A 17947-nucleotide genomic window follows, 5' to 3' on the forward strand; every position below is an offset into this window, starting at 1 on the left:
CACCGAGCTTGAGTAATAGTTGCAGCCCCAATCATCGCTCAATGATTTTCCAAGGGTTAATAGATTGGATTAATAGTCTTCATATTGCTATTTCCTCCTGGAAAAACACCAACCGCAAACACCCAGCTGTCGTCTAAGGCTTATGTGACATGGACACAGCTGCTTCAAATTGATGAGGTGATGATGATGCTCTCTTCGCTGAGCTCAAACCTCTGCCAGCTGACGCTTTGTAACCGTGTTGACCAGATGACTTCACCAAGAGCTGATTGACTGTTAAACGCACTGGCCACTTTACAAGTTGAAAAGCAGCTGAGTTGATTTGGGGTGAGACGGGTCAGTTCACACCGCTGCTATGTGTCCCTGCAAATGGTTCCATAATGTTGGGAATCTGGTCTGAATTCTGTGATGTTTGATTTTCACTGGTATTTAATGTGAACATTGAATTATTGAACCTATTCACCTGTTAACTGTTCACACTTTTGCTCAGCTGCATTATGGATAATTCTACTGCCATTAATTTAATTACTAGTAGTCTCTGTGGAAGTTGTGCTGTTTAATTTTATTTTTTTCATTTTATTTTAAATGTATACAAAACAAAAATGGACATGGCAGGACACACATAAATCACAACGTTAGTCAAATACACTGATCAGCCAGAACATTATTACAGTGTTTTTCAACCTTGGGGTCAGGACCCCACGTGGGGTCGCCTGGAATTCAAATGGGGTTGCCTGAAATTTCTAGCAAATGATAACAATTTTTAAAATCTTACTAATAAAAAATATATGGTGAGTTGACAGAGACGATCACAATCCATAAAAGACATGACAAACTGTGAGTCTGAAACTGAAGCACTGTGGTACTGTTTATCTGTCAAATGTTCATTGTGGTCAGTTTCAGATGCTGCAGCTCTTTCATAATTCATAGTTTGAGTTTTTGTTTGTTCAGTATTAATTGTCAGTTTTGTAAATCCAAGCTGGACTGACTGTACATATCCTGACCAAGGAAAATCAAATTCTCTCTTTGTGCAGTAATCTACACCTGGCTTTTCTGCCTCCATCCATAATAATATACATTATATACAGACTAAATGTTGTCTAAAATGAATGTTTATTTGCAACATAGTATAGCAAACTATTACATGATCAAAAACAAATTAATTTCAGCAAAAATGTCTCTGTTTTGAATGTTTGGGGTTGCCAGAAATTTGTTATGTTAAAATGGGGTCACGAGCCAAAAAAAGGTTGGGAACCACTGCATTATGACCGTTGTGGCGGTTGTGGCTCAGTTGGTTGAGCGGCTTGTCCAGTGACTACAGGGTCAGTGGTTCGATTCCTGGCTCTGACTGTCCAGTTGTTGAAGTGTCCTGTATGCCGCCTACTGTTTGAGTTTATGTGTGAATGGGTGAATGTGAGGAATTGTAAAATGCTTTGGGCACCATGAAGGTGCATAAAATACGCTATGTAAGTTCAGTCCATTTACCATTGACAGACAAAGTCCTATTAACCCATAAGGACTTTTGTGGCACTTCCTTAATGAATTTTTCTCTCTGTTAAATCTTTCCTAAGTGATTTATCACCATTTGTTATAATATGATCCTCTGAATTTTGCATTTTTTCCCAGTGAAAATCATCTATTTTCCTATGTTTTAATTCACTGATCATGTAGATATTCATAAAATCCCAGAAAAAAATCAAAGGCTATTGTATCAAAACAGAAAAAACTAAAAAAAAGTGGCTTTTTCAGTCAAATATATAATTAACTGAACTTAAATCAAGTGTGTCCATTCACTGTCATTGATCCAACTCCATGGGTTTTACTGGTGCATCAATGTTGTAGAAGATGACTGTTTCCACGTTCACTACAAAGCCTCTGAACGTCCAAATGGGTCATATCTGATGACCATGAAAAGATGACAAACTGTATTTTACTTTAATGGATGAACAGTTTAGATCCATAGATGCTTTTGGTTGACAGTGGATGTTTGGGTCTTTATGGGTTAATGTTGATTCTCTCATTCTAATGGGACCTGTCAACGGGTGGATATATTAGACAGCCAGTGAACATTAAACCCTCGAAGTTCATGTGTTAGAAACAACAAAATGTTCAACAGTAGGATCTGAGCAACTTGGACAAAGGAGAAATTGGTGTTTTTTTGTTTTGTTTTGTTTTTTTTTTAATCAGTTTTTTAAATTTATTTTCATTGTGCATCTCAAAAATACAATTTCAACAAATTCACATTTTATGATATAAGATTTTGTGATACACAAAGTATAAACCCCACCCCCCCAGAACCAATGGCAACCCCCATACCAACCCAACCTGGATCTCAAAATACAAAAACCAACTAATAAAATCAAATATATGTATATAGATGAAAGAGAATATAATTTACAGAAATAAACAGAATAGTGATCAGGAAAGTCATAGACAATTATGTTGCACTCTTTCTTTAACCATAAAATAAACACCATCACACATATTAAGCATTTTTCGATTGGCTGCATGCATCCGGGCCACTGACCATTCCATCATTATTATGTCTAGAAAATAATTGATCCATTGTTGCCGTGATGAAGTATGAGGCGGCTGCCATCTCAATGCAAAAAACTGATGTTTCTAAACTGTATGAACAAAAATATTGGGACTCATCACGTCTATAGCTGTAAGATGTCCTGTTCATGCCGATTTGAGCTATAAACATCAATATTTCCTTAAAATTTAAGGGGAGATTTATCTTTCTAAGTGAGATGTGAAGAAAGTAGATGGTTCGTTGTGGTACAAGATTATTATTTACATCAGAACATCAAAAATATTTTAGAAATTTAGTGGTAAAACATTTAAAACCATAGGCATGGATGAAAAAAAACTATGTTGAGGCATTTTGGAAGCGAAGATAATTAAACAAAACTAACCAATGCAATGATATTTATCACAATATAAAACTATAATATGACATTTGTCATTATTGTTTTGTATCCCAGACCCCTGTTAGAAAAGAAACACCTGAATTCAACATATCCTAATACTTTCATTCATATAGTGTAGATTTGTGTGGAATTAAAATCACAGATGTCTCCATTTCTTAAAAGTTACCAAAGGTTTACAGGTAATGCGAGTAAGATGTGAATAGAGCTGAATGTGTCGTAGTGTGTTTTTAAATAACGGTAATTTTGATTTTAAAAAAACAAAACAAAACAGATGATGATGATGATGATGATGAAGATGGAAAAAGCATACATCACCCTCCTCCAAGTCAAAGTAACAAGTACTTAAATAAATAAATCCCAGAACTGATATGCTGATATGATGAGATCACATGTGTGTGCTTATAGAGTATTACAACAGTGATTCAGAATCAAGAACCAGAACTATATTTATAAAAAATATTTCTGGAACTTAGCATCAAACTGATCATAAAAACCTCTACAAGGGAGCGATCTTTATATTTTCAGCTCTTATTTTCCCTCAGAGACAGCATTTCCAGTTGAGGCATCTAATTAGCCATTAGATGCTTTTGGAGTCCATTTTTGCTGATACTGATAGTTTGTAAAACGTCCTCCCTGCACTGAGTAGGTCTCTAAATAATTAAGACATTAATGGTAGAAAAACAGTGATATTATGTACAGTTAAAGGAGAATAGGTAGGTTTATTTTAATCTGTTTAAAGGGGCTTATGGAGTATTTCTACTGTGAAATATTAAAAAATGCCCTGAAATCATAATGAGCTATGTACTTCTGCCAAAGATGGCAGTGATTTGGATTATGGAGATATGAATGGAATATATTTTTTTAGTACTGCCACAAATGACTAATTTTCTAACGATTAATCTTTCGGCTATCTTTTTTGATTAGTCCACTAATCTAAATGACTGATTTAAAAAAAATCAAGTGTTTCTTATTTTGTTGTGCCCATTTTATTTTGAATACAACTCAAGGGCCAAAACATACAATGTCACCTGTACCATGGCAAATGTAAGCAATATAAATAGGTGGTGCGGTCTGTGCCGCACGGCTCTTTCCTGCAGGTCTGTACTATGCTGTTGCCCATAGCAACCGATAGCTTGTAAGTTCAACATGGTGCAGACTCCCAGATATGTCACATGATATGATGTATATCCTCATTCCTACTTTGTACATGCCACACAGACTGCGAAAGTGAAAGTGAAACTTAACTCTCATGTACCTGTTCCCTACCTCCTGAATCTTTGCAAACTTTTATTTGAGGGGGCCGGACGTTTAAATGATATAGGCACGAACCGGGGGGAGGGACTTATTAGATGGGGTCTCTCTCTCTCTGTCTCTGAGGTGGCTGCAGGTGCCAATGCCGGCATGGATTAAATACATAGGCGGTCAATAGTAAAACGACATAACGACTAAAAAAAATTGCCGCTGACTAATTTACTAATTTTCATGTTCAACTACGTCAACTAATAGCAGCAGCACTACATTTTTTACATCGACGGTCCGGTTGATTTCTGTGACCACTAGAAGGAGTGGTGCTTCATTTTGTTGGTCTCTCACGGTGAAGAAAACTAACACCACAGGGCCTTTGACCAAAGCATCAGAAAGTGACCAAATAGTGAAATGGGTCAAATGAGAACCACTAAGAAACAACTTTTAGAGTTAAGGAAGTGATAAAAGTTAGAAGCATTGTTGGTATTTCCTCCACTGGACAAAGCTCTAAATGAACAGAATGGAGTTCAATGATCAAGTCACAGCGTTTCTTCTACAAAGTTATTTTGAGATGTTATTATCTTTGCTAAGTTGTCATTTATTGATCCATGGTTCAGTCTAAACTGTGACAGTTCTGACCTTGTTTGTTTGATTCCAAACAGATCGTTCGTTCAGCTACTGACAAGATAAACTGGACAGAAAACAGAGGTGATTTATGGTTTTACTGTGACTGTTTTCAGTCTATAAACAGAGCTAAGCTAACAGAGCTATAATGTAAACAATCAGCTGATGAGGCATGTGAAGATTATAAGACAGTGTTATTTTGACCAACTGTCAAAATAAGCGTCTATGAGTTCTATTTTGAAGAAGAAAACTCAATGAAACTATAATACAAATGTATGTAAACCATGATCTTTATACTTTATTCAGTGAGTGATACAGTCTGTGGAAGCATAGTGTTGTTGATTTGTTGTCGGTTTTGGTGGTTATAAATGTGTTCTGGCATATGACTTCCCCCCTGCTGATGAGTTTTCAATATAAATATGACACTTGAACTTAAGGGCCATTAGCTGAAGTATATAATACTCCTCATGTGGTTGATCCTTCACATTTACTATAACCTGGGTGTTGTTTTCGTACGTTACCACATCATTACCAGTCAGTGAAGCTTGAAAACAGTCATGTATAGATAGTGAACGTGGCAGCTCTTTGTAGTGGTGGTCAGTCGTATCCTCAGGCAGATGTAACGTGGTGGTGTGCTGCTGCTTCGGCCTCATGGCGCCCCTCCTCCTCCTCCTCCTCCTCCGATCGGCACCTTTGCCAAGATCCCAGGGCCTCCTTAATCAGTTACAGCGGGTGATAAAAAGACTGAACGGTGTCCTTTCTTTTCTTTCTCCTTCCTCCCTCCTGCTCTCTGTGTTTCCCTTCCTACCTCTGATACCCTTACCTCCCTTTTTTTCTTTGCTCCTTCTTATCCTTTCTCCCTCCTTGTCTCTATCCCCACTTGCTTTTTCCCCTTCCTTCCCATTGTCCTTTCCTGTCTCATTCCGTCTTCATCGCTGTCTCCTCTGTCTGCGTCTGTCTGGCGGTCTGAACTTCCCCGGTGGGAAGATGAATGTGTTGGGGGCAGCAGGGTGGCGCCATTGGCCTGGCAGTCTGGCCCGCCATTGGTCGTTCTGGCCTGGCACTGCTGGGTAACTGTAAGTGCTGTGGGATTAATGGAGGATGCACACTGGTGCCCATTGTTGGCCGTCTGCTCACCGCTGCCCCGCGCAATCTGCCACCGAGACACTGAGCGACTTCAGGCCTCAGCAGGACCGGGGAAGGTTTAGTCGGACACACCAGTTTCATTCTCATGTGATCAGTCTGTCTGTACAGCTGGAGTCTGTCCTCATATTCAGTGTATCACACATGCTCAGTCAGGTTCAGTGAAGTATTCATCTGCATGCATTACCAAAAAAAATACCATTTAGAAAACATCACGGGCCAAAAATGCAATAGTGGGCCTGTTTTAAATATTTTTAACCATGTGACCTTTGTGACTGTAGTGGCTAAACAGACTAACAGAAGCTATCTATGCACAAGGAATTACATATTATCCCTTTAACAATGGTAATCTCTTTGGCGCTGCATTTTGTTGTCAATCTTTTTATTCAGAAGTTAGTTACAAAAACATCTATTATTACAATTTGTCCACATTTTGAGAAATAAACACAGAGTGAACAAACCAAAAATACAACAAAGGAAAGCAAACATAACAAACACACAATTTAACAACCCTCATCCACCCCCCCACCCCCCATCCCGGGATTTATGACATATCACACCACATAATTTCTAATTATATTCAGGTTGAGTTATCAATATATTGTTGAAGAGGATACCAAATCTGAATAAACTGGTGTAGTTTATTTAACAGTGAGAACCGGATTTAACTATTTCTTCCAGCCATAATTTAACTGAAGGAACTTCTGATTTTTTCCAGAACAACAAAACAAGCTTTTTTGCTCCAGTAAGTGCATAAGATAGCAGTTGACGGTGGTGTTTATTAAGTTGTGAAAATTGATTAGAGGCTCCAAGTACAACCAAAATGGGATCAGGTTTTAACTCTATATGAAGCATATCTGTTAACCCTTTCATGCATGAATTGTGAGAACCTTAGTCAAGATTTTTTTCTTCAGTGTTTTTATTCCTCCTTAGGCATGAAAAAAACAATGCGATCAAGTTTTTTTTTTTTTTTTTATAGAGTTACAAAAATATCCATGCATTTAATTTTTGAAGTAAAGAAATGTGTTTAAAACCCAATATCAGAAAGTGATATGAAAACAATGAAATAAAAACATTTTTAATGCTGCTAATCTGATGTCTTCTCACATTTTAACATATTCTAATGCTAGTAATTAGTCACTTCATGGAGATAATATGCAAAAAAAACCCTTCTTGTCTAACAAATAACAATTGATTCTCACTTAAACATGTTACTGCAGATCAGGTTTATCAAGAACAGCAAAGTTACAGTAATGGTATGAATGTCAGTGTATGGGATGATGCGTAAGTGTTCACTATGTTGGCTGATATGGAACTAAAACATCAAAACCCATAAATATACAAGAGAACAGCTGTAGAAGAACTGTCCACTGTAGTGACCTATGCATGAAAGGGTTAAAGTTTTAAATATGGTAATCCAGTATGGAATTAATTTAGGACACAAAACATAACTACGGAGAAGAGTGGCTTCTTCAGTAAGGCATTTGTCACATAATGGGGAGACAGTTGGAAAGAGTTTGTGTCGGTGCTGCATTTTGCACTTTACAGCATTCAAATTATTGTAAGTCCTGAATCGTTTGAATTATCTAAAAAACTCAAATGGCATCAGAAAGCTTAGATCCCAGCATTGAGATGGCAACCACCTCATACTTTATCACAGCAACAATGGATAAATTATTTTCTAGATTACGATGTAGAGGTCAGTGGCCCGGATGTATGCAGCCAGTCGAAAAACACTTAGTATGTGGGATGGTGTTTATTTTATGGTTAAAGAAAGAGTGCAACATAATTGTCTATGACTTTCCTGATCACTATTCTGTTTATATCTGTAAATTATATTCTCTTTCATCTATATACATGTATTTGTCTTTATTTGTCTTTATCAGTTGGTTTTTGTATTCTGAGATCCAGATTGGGTTGGTACTGGGGTTGCCACTGGTTCTGGGGGGGTAGGGTTTATACTTTGTGTGTCACAGAATCTTGTATTATAAAATGTGAGTTTCTTTTTTTTTCTTTTGTATTGTACTTCTGAGATGCACAATGAAAAAATATTTTAAAAATTGATCGAAAAAAAAAGAAAGATTAGATCCTGACCTTTCTGACACTTTACAACACTTTACAGCAGCAATGTGGGACTTTATTACAAGTAGAAAAGAAGTATTTCAGATACTTTCCCACAGGCTAAAGAACGCCTGAAATAACAAAAATTATGAAGCCATAATATGGATACTGGATATTCAAGAGCAAAAAGCATGTTTGAGCAGATGTAAAATAGTCGAAAGTTTATTTTTGCAATCTCAAAAAATTTCGTTATGCACATCTGCAGTTGTTTCTGATAATAAATATGCTAAAAACTTCAAGTCAGTTTTTTTTTTTACTTTTTTACTAAAACACACTGTTTTAAGCATTTATCATTTATAGTAATGATAATTAATGGCCAGATATTGAAAGTTAAGTTCTTCCTGAAAACAACGGTGCAAAAGAATTGGCAAAAAAAACAATTCAGACAATTTGTATGCGAAGAAAACAAGAAGACACCTAGGCAGCCTGTTATAATGGCAGTCTTAAAAGAGTTAAAGCCTTAAGAGGTAGCATTTCTACCTTATAATAGCTCAAAACGGCGACAAAAATGTGACTAAAATAAAAAAAGTGAATATTTTCTGGTGAAAAACGCTGAACTTCTGTGTGGGAGTAGGGCTTTAGCTGGTTGTTTGTTGAGTAGATGTACAGATAAGGCAGGTTAAACCAGCTGCTTTTGCATTTTCAAGGTTTGTAACCTCTACCTGAAAGTAATAATTCATCCTCTGAATGTCAGAGGTATGAGGGGCCCTTCAGGATTTTGTGTACATGTCTGTCATCACTTTTCTTAAAGATGGTGTGACGGGATGGGCGGTATTTCTACTCTATGGTTCAGTCAGTCCAACTCAGAAAGGACCCAACCCGGCACAGGAAACAACTGTAAACCTTACCGAGCCTAATATCCTACTGCAATATGTATTAAAAATTAACCTTCATAGATTTAACAGAGCATAATTTTTGCATATTTTATTGTCTGCATAGAACAGTGTTAATATAGGGCCTGTATACATTTATCACAGCTTGGTCTCAATTAAAGTTTCAATATGTGTGAAACTGCATAATTGTTTTCTAATGCAAGGTCTTAAAATGAGAAAATATGGCTTTTTCTTAGCTTTCCAGAGGGCTTAGCTGTTGGGTTTCAGCCTCTTCCCTTAGTTGCTGAAGATTCATGTGCATAAGTGCTGTGAGAAAGTAGAAAATAGAATTCCCATGATTCTCTGTCATTATAAGCAGATCTTTGCACATTTCAGAAAAGCAGATTGAAAATACTCTTGAATTCACATAATCACAAGATTAATTTCCACAAATACAACTTAGGTGGTGAAAAATCTGTTGATGTTTATGGCTTAAATTTTTGGACTAAAAAAAAAAGCCTATTAAAGATGGATAGATAGATAGATAGATAGATAGATAGATAGATAGATAGATAGATAGATAGATAGATAGATAGATAGATAGATAGATAGATAGATAGATAGATAGATAGATAGATAGATAGATAGATAGATAGATAGATAGATAGATAGATATTTGATATTCACTAATTTCACAATATTCAATTCAAGCAAGTCAGTTTATGGATGTACTTATTCCTCTTCATTCCATATATTTCACAGAGGTGGTAAGTGGCCATATCTTCCTTCCTTTCGGTGTGTGTATATACAGGGTGGGGAAGCAAAATTTACAATATTTTGAGGCAGGGATTGAAAGACAGTGTATGACCAATTAGTTTATTGAAAGTCATGAGAATTTATTTGCTGCAAGAAAATGTACATAATAGAAAATGTTTTTATTCTATGTGTCCTCCTTCTTTCTCAATAACTGCCTTCACACGCTTCCTGAAACTTGCGCAAGTGTTCCTCAAATATTCAGGTGACAACTTCTCCCATTCTTCTTTAATAGTATCTTTAAGAAAGTCGACATTGCTTTGTGATGTTCTATTGGTAGCATGTTCTAAAACGCCCCAAATAGCAGAATCCAGAGGGTTTAGATCTGGGCTAGAAGGCGGCCATAAACATGATTCCCAAAAATTGCTAAAGTTGGATTTGTTGCTGTTGTCAACAAGTGTTTTGGTGTTCTTGTGTAAGATTTTAACTTCAAATCATATTTTACTGCATTTCTAACGGTCTTGTTGTCTACCTCAAGTTCAATTGCCATTTTTCTCATGGATTTAGTTGGATCCTTTAGGATTTTGGATTTGAGAGCTTTAATAAAAGCTTTGGTACGTTTTTTGTTGCTTCCTCCACTTCCAGACTTTCTCGTAATAGTTTTGCTCATAGTCATTCTCTTCTTTCCATTATAAACAGTCTTTATGGACACTCCAACTATTTTTTAAATCTCCTTTGGTGTGATGAGTGCATTCAGCAAATCACACACTCTTTGACGTTTGCTTTCCTGATTACTCATATGGGCAAAAGTTTCTGAAAAGGTATGGATAATAGTGTTAGGTATGATTATGACGTCAATATATGTTTGGTTTCACAACAATTGACGTAGTGCCTGCTGAGAAAAAACAACTAAATGTTCATTGTAAATTTTGCTTCCCCACCCTGTACACATATATATATATATATATATATATATATATATATATATATATATATAATGTGTGTGTGTGTGTATATATATATATATGTGTGTGTGTGTGTGTGTATATATATATGTGTGTGTGTATATATATGTGTGTGTGTGTGTGTATATATATATATATATATATATATTTTTTTTTTTTTTTTTTTTTTTCTCTGTGGCAAATATTAACATTTCTGTTTAACAGTGTATTAGTCTGTTTCCAACTCTTCCAACCTTTTGCATATTTGGGATCCTCTGGGGTACAGCCCTGGCATGGGTTGTCTAGTGTTGATTAGGGGTGTGTATTGGCAAGAATCTGGTGATACGGGTTAAACATGACAAATTTATGTGGATACAGGTTAGAAGTTGTGAAAATTTAATGTAGGATCCGCTGTATAATAGAGGAACAGAAGCCAGGAGTCGTTGAAAGCATGATAGGTTTCACTTTCGTTTCACCTCAGTGCTAGTTACGTTAGTAATGGACCACACACCCACGTATGTAACTACAGCCGCTACCCCATGTATATACCCCCCACATGTTTTGCAGAAGATGGATGAAGCACTTTATAAACAAGAGCTGTTGTTCTGAAACACTGTGTCTATCTGTAGATGTCCTGGTATGCAAATAGAGTATTTCAGCATTTTTTTTTTTTTTTTGAAAAAGGTAGAAATTCACATTTTAAAGCAGTGTTTTTCAACCTTGGGGTCGCCTGGAATTCAAATGGGGTCGCCTGAAATTTCTAGTAATTGATAAAAATAAAACATAAAATTTAGTAATTAAAAATATATGGTGAGTTGACAGAGACAATCACAATCTATAAAAGACATGACAAACTGTGAGTCTGAAACTGAAGCACTATGGTACTGTTTATCTTTCAAATGTTCATTGTGGTCGGTTTCAGATGCTGCGGCTCTTTCATAATTCATAATTTGAGTTCTTGTTTGTTCAGTATTAATTGTCAGCCTTGTAAATCCAAGCTGGACTGACTGTACATATCCTGACCAAGGAAAATCAAATTCTCCCTTTGTGCAGTAATCTACACCTGGCTTTTCTGCCTCTGTCCACAATAATATACATAATATAGACTAAATGTCCTCTAAAATGAACATTTATTTGCAACATAGTATAGCAAACTGTTTTAGTTTTAGCAAACTAACAAACAAAAAAAGTCTCTGTTTTTAATGTCTGGGGTCGCCAGAAATTTGTTATGTTAAAATGGGGTCACGAGCCAAAAAAGGTTGGGAATCGCTGTTTTAAAGGATATCGTCAGATTATCGTTATCGAGAAATTTTTCAAAAATTATTGAGATATTGTTTTTTGCCCATATCGCCCACCCCTAGTTGACCATATTTTTGACTTAAACTGTGCTGTATGGCTGCTGTACCATGTGAACAGGATCTTAGTTCCCAGATTTTTGTGGATGATGATAGCATCTACCTTCAGAGTGAGGAGCGGTTGAACTAGAGGAGAAGGATGTGTCTTTTCATCAACCTCTAAACGGGTTCTTCTGTTTTGGGCTTTCTTTGTGAAATGTACTGGTACTTGTTCTGTGATTGAGTGCTTTAGTCAAATTATCAGGTCAGGAGGATTTTTACCCGCCCTATTCGTGAACTTGGAGTTGAGCGAAAAAAAAAAAAAGGAGGAAGGCCGCCGTCTCCACTTCCTGCCTCCTCCTTTGTCTGGCAGCTGAAAAGTGAGGATCGCTGTGAGAGGCTGATGGATGAGAGCTGTATTGAGGCTGAGGGTTCGGAGGCGACCACGGGGAACCTGAGGAGGAGGGGGGAGAGATGGTCAGACAGATTAGAGCATGTGAAGACAAAACAAGAGGAGGGGATTTTTGTCCATGTCTGGGCGACGCCGCGGGCTCGGACACGCTCAGTAGCTTCCATCCTGCACTCAGATATGTGGTGATTGATAGAAGGCATCGGTTAAGTGCTGTCCACACCGTCACACACACCCTGACCCTGTTGTTTTAACCTCTGGCCTGTCTGGGCCCAGTCTTTACAATACTCAGACTTCACCTTGGATTTGACCTCTGTGTTTTGTCAGGAGGAATGGTCTCCACAATAGTTTATTGTTTACAGACAGGTAAGGATGGGATATCAAATAAAACAAGTTTAATGTTTTAGACTCATGTTCAAGGCAAACAATAAAATAATTGCCTGAAAGAGTTGATGCAATTAGGTTTTTTAGTGTCTCTAGTGAACCAACAATAAGCTTTTTCTTTTTTTTTTTTTTTATAGAAAAGTACAAATAAGTCTCATTAGAATCTCTTAAGACACCCTTATAAATAATAATTCTCAAGTAAATTATCAAATATTGAGAGCCCCTTAAATACCTTATCCATGATTCATCAGGTAACATCAGGGAAATAAACATCCTTGACTTTTGGGGATTAGAGAATGAATCTGTTAATTATCCGAACTGTTATTGCCAACAAATCCTAAAAACACTATGTTATTATTATTTTCTGCGGTTGCTTAAAAAGTGTGAAAAATTCTAAAATCCAATAATCTTTAAAACTCATTAGGGAAGTCAATATTACTTTTATAAAGCTGCTTATTTGACAGATTCTAACAAAACTACAAAAGGAAACCAATATAGTACAAATAACCACTAATTATACTTCTCTTTTTTCTTTTGTTCAGAAGACTGGAGTCACAGTCGAAACTGTCAAGCAGGTAACATCTAAAAAACTATACCTTGTCAGAACAAAAGAAAAAAGAGAAGTGTAATTACATAAACAGAAGACAAAATGAACATCTTTAGCCTTGAAATAACCACTAATGCAAGAACACTGACATTAAAACTTTTAATATGAAAGTAAATTAATTTCCTTTCGCAGTCTTAACCTGGTCTTTCACACTTGCCAGTACAGATATAAGCCTTAAATTGCATTCATAAAGGTCGTAAAAGATCCTAAAAACTCTTACATTTAATGTGTTGAAACCTGCACAGATCCTGATCAGTGAAATCATCCAACAAACTGTATCATCTTTGTATCTGTAATCCTGTTTATCTTATTTTTCTGTGTTTTATGGATCCTCTGTTGTCTGAAAATGAATAAAATCACAGCTCTGAGCCTTGTCATTAACCCATAAAGACCCAGTGCTACTTTTGTGGCAGTTCCCAAATACATTTTTCTGTAGATTTAATCTTTCTTAAGTGATTTATCACCATTTACTACAATATTATTCTCTGTATTTTGCCTTGCTTTCAGTAAAAATCATGCATTTTCTCTGTATTTAATTTACTGATCATGCAGATGTTCATAAAACTTCAGATTGTTATTGAGGGGTGTTATATCAAAAATGGAGAAAACTGAAGAAAAGGTGACTTTTTCAGCCAAGATATCAGTAACTGAATGTAAACCAAGTGTGTCCATCCACTGTCATTGATCCAACTCCATGGGTTTTACTGGTGAATCAGTTTTGTAGAAGATGACAGTGTTTCCACGTTCACTACGGAGCCTCTGAATGTCCAAATGGGTCATATCTGATGACCATGAAAAGATGACAAACTGTATTTTACCTAAATTATTTACATGTATTGATAGGTTTAGTGGTTCAGAAGATATTAAGCATTCTAGATCAGTAGATGCTTGTGGTCACCAGTGGCTGTTTGGGTCTTTATGGGTTAAACAAAAAATATGTCTTATGGATGGAAGCAAAATGGAATACTTGTTTTTGTCACTTTAGAAAAAAAAAACATATTTTTATTGTCTCTGTAGGGTGATGGATGGATGGATGGATGGATGGAAGATATCAAACTGAAGCAGTTCTGTGCTCTTTAGTTTTTATGTTGTCATATTGTTTAGACAGATAAGTTTTACAGTGTTGTCTATGATAGTTTAGATGCAAAAAATTACTTTATCATGGCTGGTATTATAATCCCAAGGTTACACTAGTTTTATTTGTCATTAGTCTTAGATTTTCACATTTTTTATTGGGCTTTCCTGGTTTAGGAAGTAGAATTATCAATGCCTTTCTCATTAAAGCAGGAAGACAGTTATTATGATAACTGTCTACATTCATGTCATAAAGGAGTTTAAGTAATTTATCTTTAAAGTGTTCATATAAGTTGATAGGAAGGCCATCAGAGCCTGCTGTCCTACCTGCCTTTAGTGCAGTGTTCTTCAACCTTAGGGTCGGGACCCTACGTGGTGTCGTCTGGAATTCAAATGGGGTCACCTGAAATTTCTAGTAATTGATAAAAATAAAAACTTTCTAATAAAAAATATATGGTGAGTTGACAGAGACAAATGTTCATTGTGGTCGGTTTCAGATGCTGCAGCTCTTTCATAATTCATAGTCTGAGTTCTTGTTTGTTCAGTATTAATTGTCAGCCTTGTAAATCCAAGCTGGACTGACTGTACATATCCTGACCAAGGAAAATAAAATTCTCACTTTGTGCAGTAATCTACACCTGGCTTTTCTGCCTCCGGCCATAATAATATACATTATATCGACTAAATGTCGTCCAAAATTAGTGTTTATATACAATACATGCAAACTATTACATGATCAAAAACAAATTAATTTGAGCAAAAAAAAAAGTCTGTTGTGAATGTCTGGGGTCACCAGAAATTTATGATGTTAAAATGGGGTCACAACCAAAAAAGGTTGGGAACCACTGCTTTAGTGCCTCTATAGCCTGTCAAATTTCAACTGTGCTGAGTTGTTTTTCTGTATTTATTCTCATTTCTTCAGAGATTTGTGGAATGTTAAGCTTACACTGGTCTACAATTTTGTAGAAATGATTTGCTTCAGACATTAAATGTGCTAATTGTTACGTATTTTAATAAGATTAATTGGAAAATAAATGACAAAAGTGCTGGTTTGCTGATGTTTTCAAGGTATATGATTATTACACATATATATTGGTTTATGTACATTTATATAATAGTTTTATAAATCTTCCACTAAATAGAACCTGTAAAGTGAATGCATTCTAATGTGCAGACAGTGGTTTGAAGTAGATCTTGTAGCTCTGAGACAAATATTCCTTTTGAGTCAAACCCATTCTCTTGTTAATTCTTGAGTTTCATATTTTGACCCAAGGCTGTATCTTGGAAAGTTCAGCCAACCAGCATTTTTGACTTGATTTTTCTTTATCAGTGACTCTGTGGTAAAATTTCATTACTTTTATTCTGGAAGCATTTTCCTTGTAGACCAGTGTTATCAAAGAATGTGGATTGGCCATCTATTGTGGCATTATATTTAGACTGATATAATTTTTCATAAAATGTTTTAAATGCCTTATTAATTTCTGTTGGGTCCACTGTACTGTTTCCATTAGCATCTACAATATTAGTCTTAGATTTATTCAGGTTTGAGTTTTTGCTTGTATCTCAAATGGTGCATTCATTCAACTTCTTCAGCCATGATGCCACACATAGATGCATTGGTGGTGTGGATGTATACTATGTCCCGAAGCAAAATAGATTTCATAAAAACCTGAAAAGGATGGCTTCGGACCTGAGCAGATAATTTTGGATCTATCCAGTAGAGATTCAAAAATGCTGAGTAAAGGCATGTTCTCCATAATTTAATTCATTCTGTAGTTTCAGTTATCTGTTTTGTTTAGCCTTTATTTATTCTCATTTGTGTTAAATTTAACAGAAATGTTTTGACATGTTTTAGATTTGTAATTTCATTAGTGTTAAATTACCGATACTGTCCATATTAGACTTTTTTTCCTGCCATGTTTGTTGAGGAGAGCCCCTAGAAATGTGACTAAAAGCTAAAAAATAATAGCTGTATCTATGTTCTGTATTTCTTGATGGAAGTGTTTCTTTCAGTCAGATTTGGTTCAGTGGATCCTCCATATGAATGTGTCCCCGGTCTGTTGCAGGAGCAGCCCCCACCCGTACATCACAGCGCTGGAGAACCGGTCAGACTGCTGGCCGGCTCTGCTTCTGGAGATTGATGACTTCATCCAACGGGCTGCTGACAGGCAAGCAGAGGCCTTGAACCCACCATCCAATCTCCGTCGCTGCATGACTCTTAAAGCCATCTGCGACGAATGCCTGATCCCACATAACTCATCCTTCTACTGTCAGCTGTTAATGTGCAGTAATTGCAAACACATACAGACGCATAATGTGACACATATGGAATGGAGCGTAGATCATTTTCATTGCAGGGTCAGAGTCTGGGGAGGGTTTAGTGTCAGAAATGTTGGAGTTCAGCAGCAGCAGCAAGTCTTTATTTGGAAACTGAAGGAACTACAACAAACACAATTTTTCATGTTAAACTGTATCATATGTTCAAGTAATGTCAAGAAATCCACTATGATAAACAGGCAAACAGTATCTAAGACCCAAGTCAGCATAAGGGTTCTTTATGGACTCTCATTTGTATGTTTAAAAACTTTATTTTGCATAGTAATATAGCTCATCCAGTTAACCACATATGATTGGTTTTATTTCATATCTCAGAGGCAAATTAATAAATGCTATCTCTTTGTTTCAAACAGTATGGAATATACTGTAGATCAGGGGTGTCAAACTCATTTTAGTTCAGGGGCCACATTGAGTTAAATTTGACCTGAAGTGGGCCGAACCAGTAAAATAGTAACATAATAATATAAAAAATAATGTCAACTCCAAGCTTTTCTCAATATTTTACAGTGAAAAAAGTCAAATTAAACAATGAAAATGTTTACATCTACAAACTATCCTTTCAAACAGTGTGAATAACTTGAACAAACTGAAAGCATAAGTGTAATTTTAACAATATTCTGCCTCAGTTTATCATTTACACATGTACGTTATAACTTACAGATCACAGTGGATCTACAAATACACACAACATTTAGTATCAGGCAGAATATTGTTAAAATTGCACTTATTTTTCTTGAGATATTTCAGGTTCTTCACATTTGTTCAGATTATTCACAATTTTTGTGAAATTATACTTTGTTTTATTGTAAATACATGAAAATATTTACATTTACGAAGAGAAAAATTTGGAGTTGTATTTATTGATTATTGTGATAGTATTTTACTGGTCTGACCCACTGGAGATTGAATTGGTCTGTATGTGGAACCTGAACTAAAATGGTTGTTAATTTCTTAATATCTGTTTTTGCATTTCACAAATTAATCCCAAGGGCCAGACTGGACCCTTTGGCGGGCCGGATTTGGCCCCTGGGCCACATGTTTGACACCTGTGGTAGTATATTTACAGTATATCGTGTTAAATTTATCTATTTAAAACCAGATTAGTCTGTTTTCTTAATATTTGATCTTATGCTAATGGTCTGGACCTTTTCTTTCTACTACATATCCTGGGGAAAAAATCCAGGATATATACATTTCTAAGATTTAGGGAGTTTTTACATCATTAAAAAC

The 17947-nt window shown here is 36.0% G+C and overlaps 1 protein-coding gene across 1 annotated transcript in view; it reads left to right on the forward strand.

Annotated features, from left to right (window-relative positions):
- The window catches only part of focad (focadhesin), a 96985-nt gene that overhangs the window by 15651 nt on the left and 63387 nt on the right, over nt 1–17947 (forward strand). The window contains exon 6 of the mRNA XM_030162661.1: nt 16447–16548. Coding sequence (XP_030018521.1) covers nt 16447–16548 — 102 coding nt within the window. The remainder of the gene's footprint in view (nt 1–16446; nt 16549–17947) is intronic.

This window comes from Sphaeramia orbicularis, chromosome 18 (genome assembly GCF_902148855.1).
Source record: "Sphaeramia orbicularis chromosome 18, fSphaOr1.1, whole genome shotgun sequence".
In the NCBI taxonomy this organism is placed as follows: Eukaryota; Metazoa; Chordata; class Actinopteri; order Kurtiformes; family Apogonidae; genus Sphaeramia; species Sphaeramia orbicularis.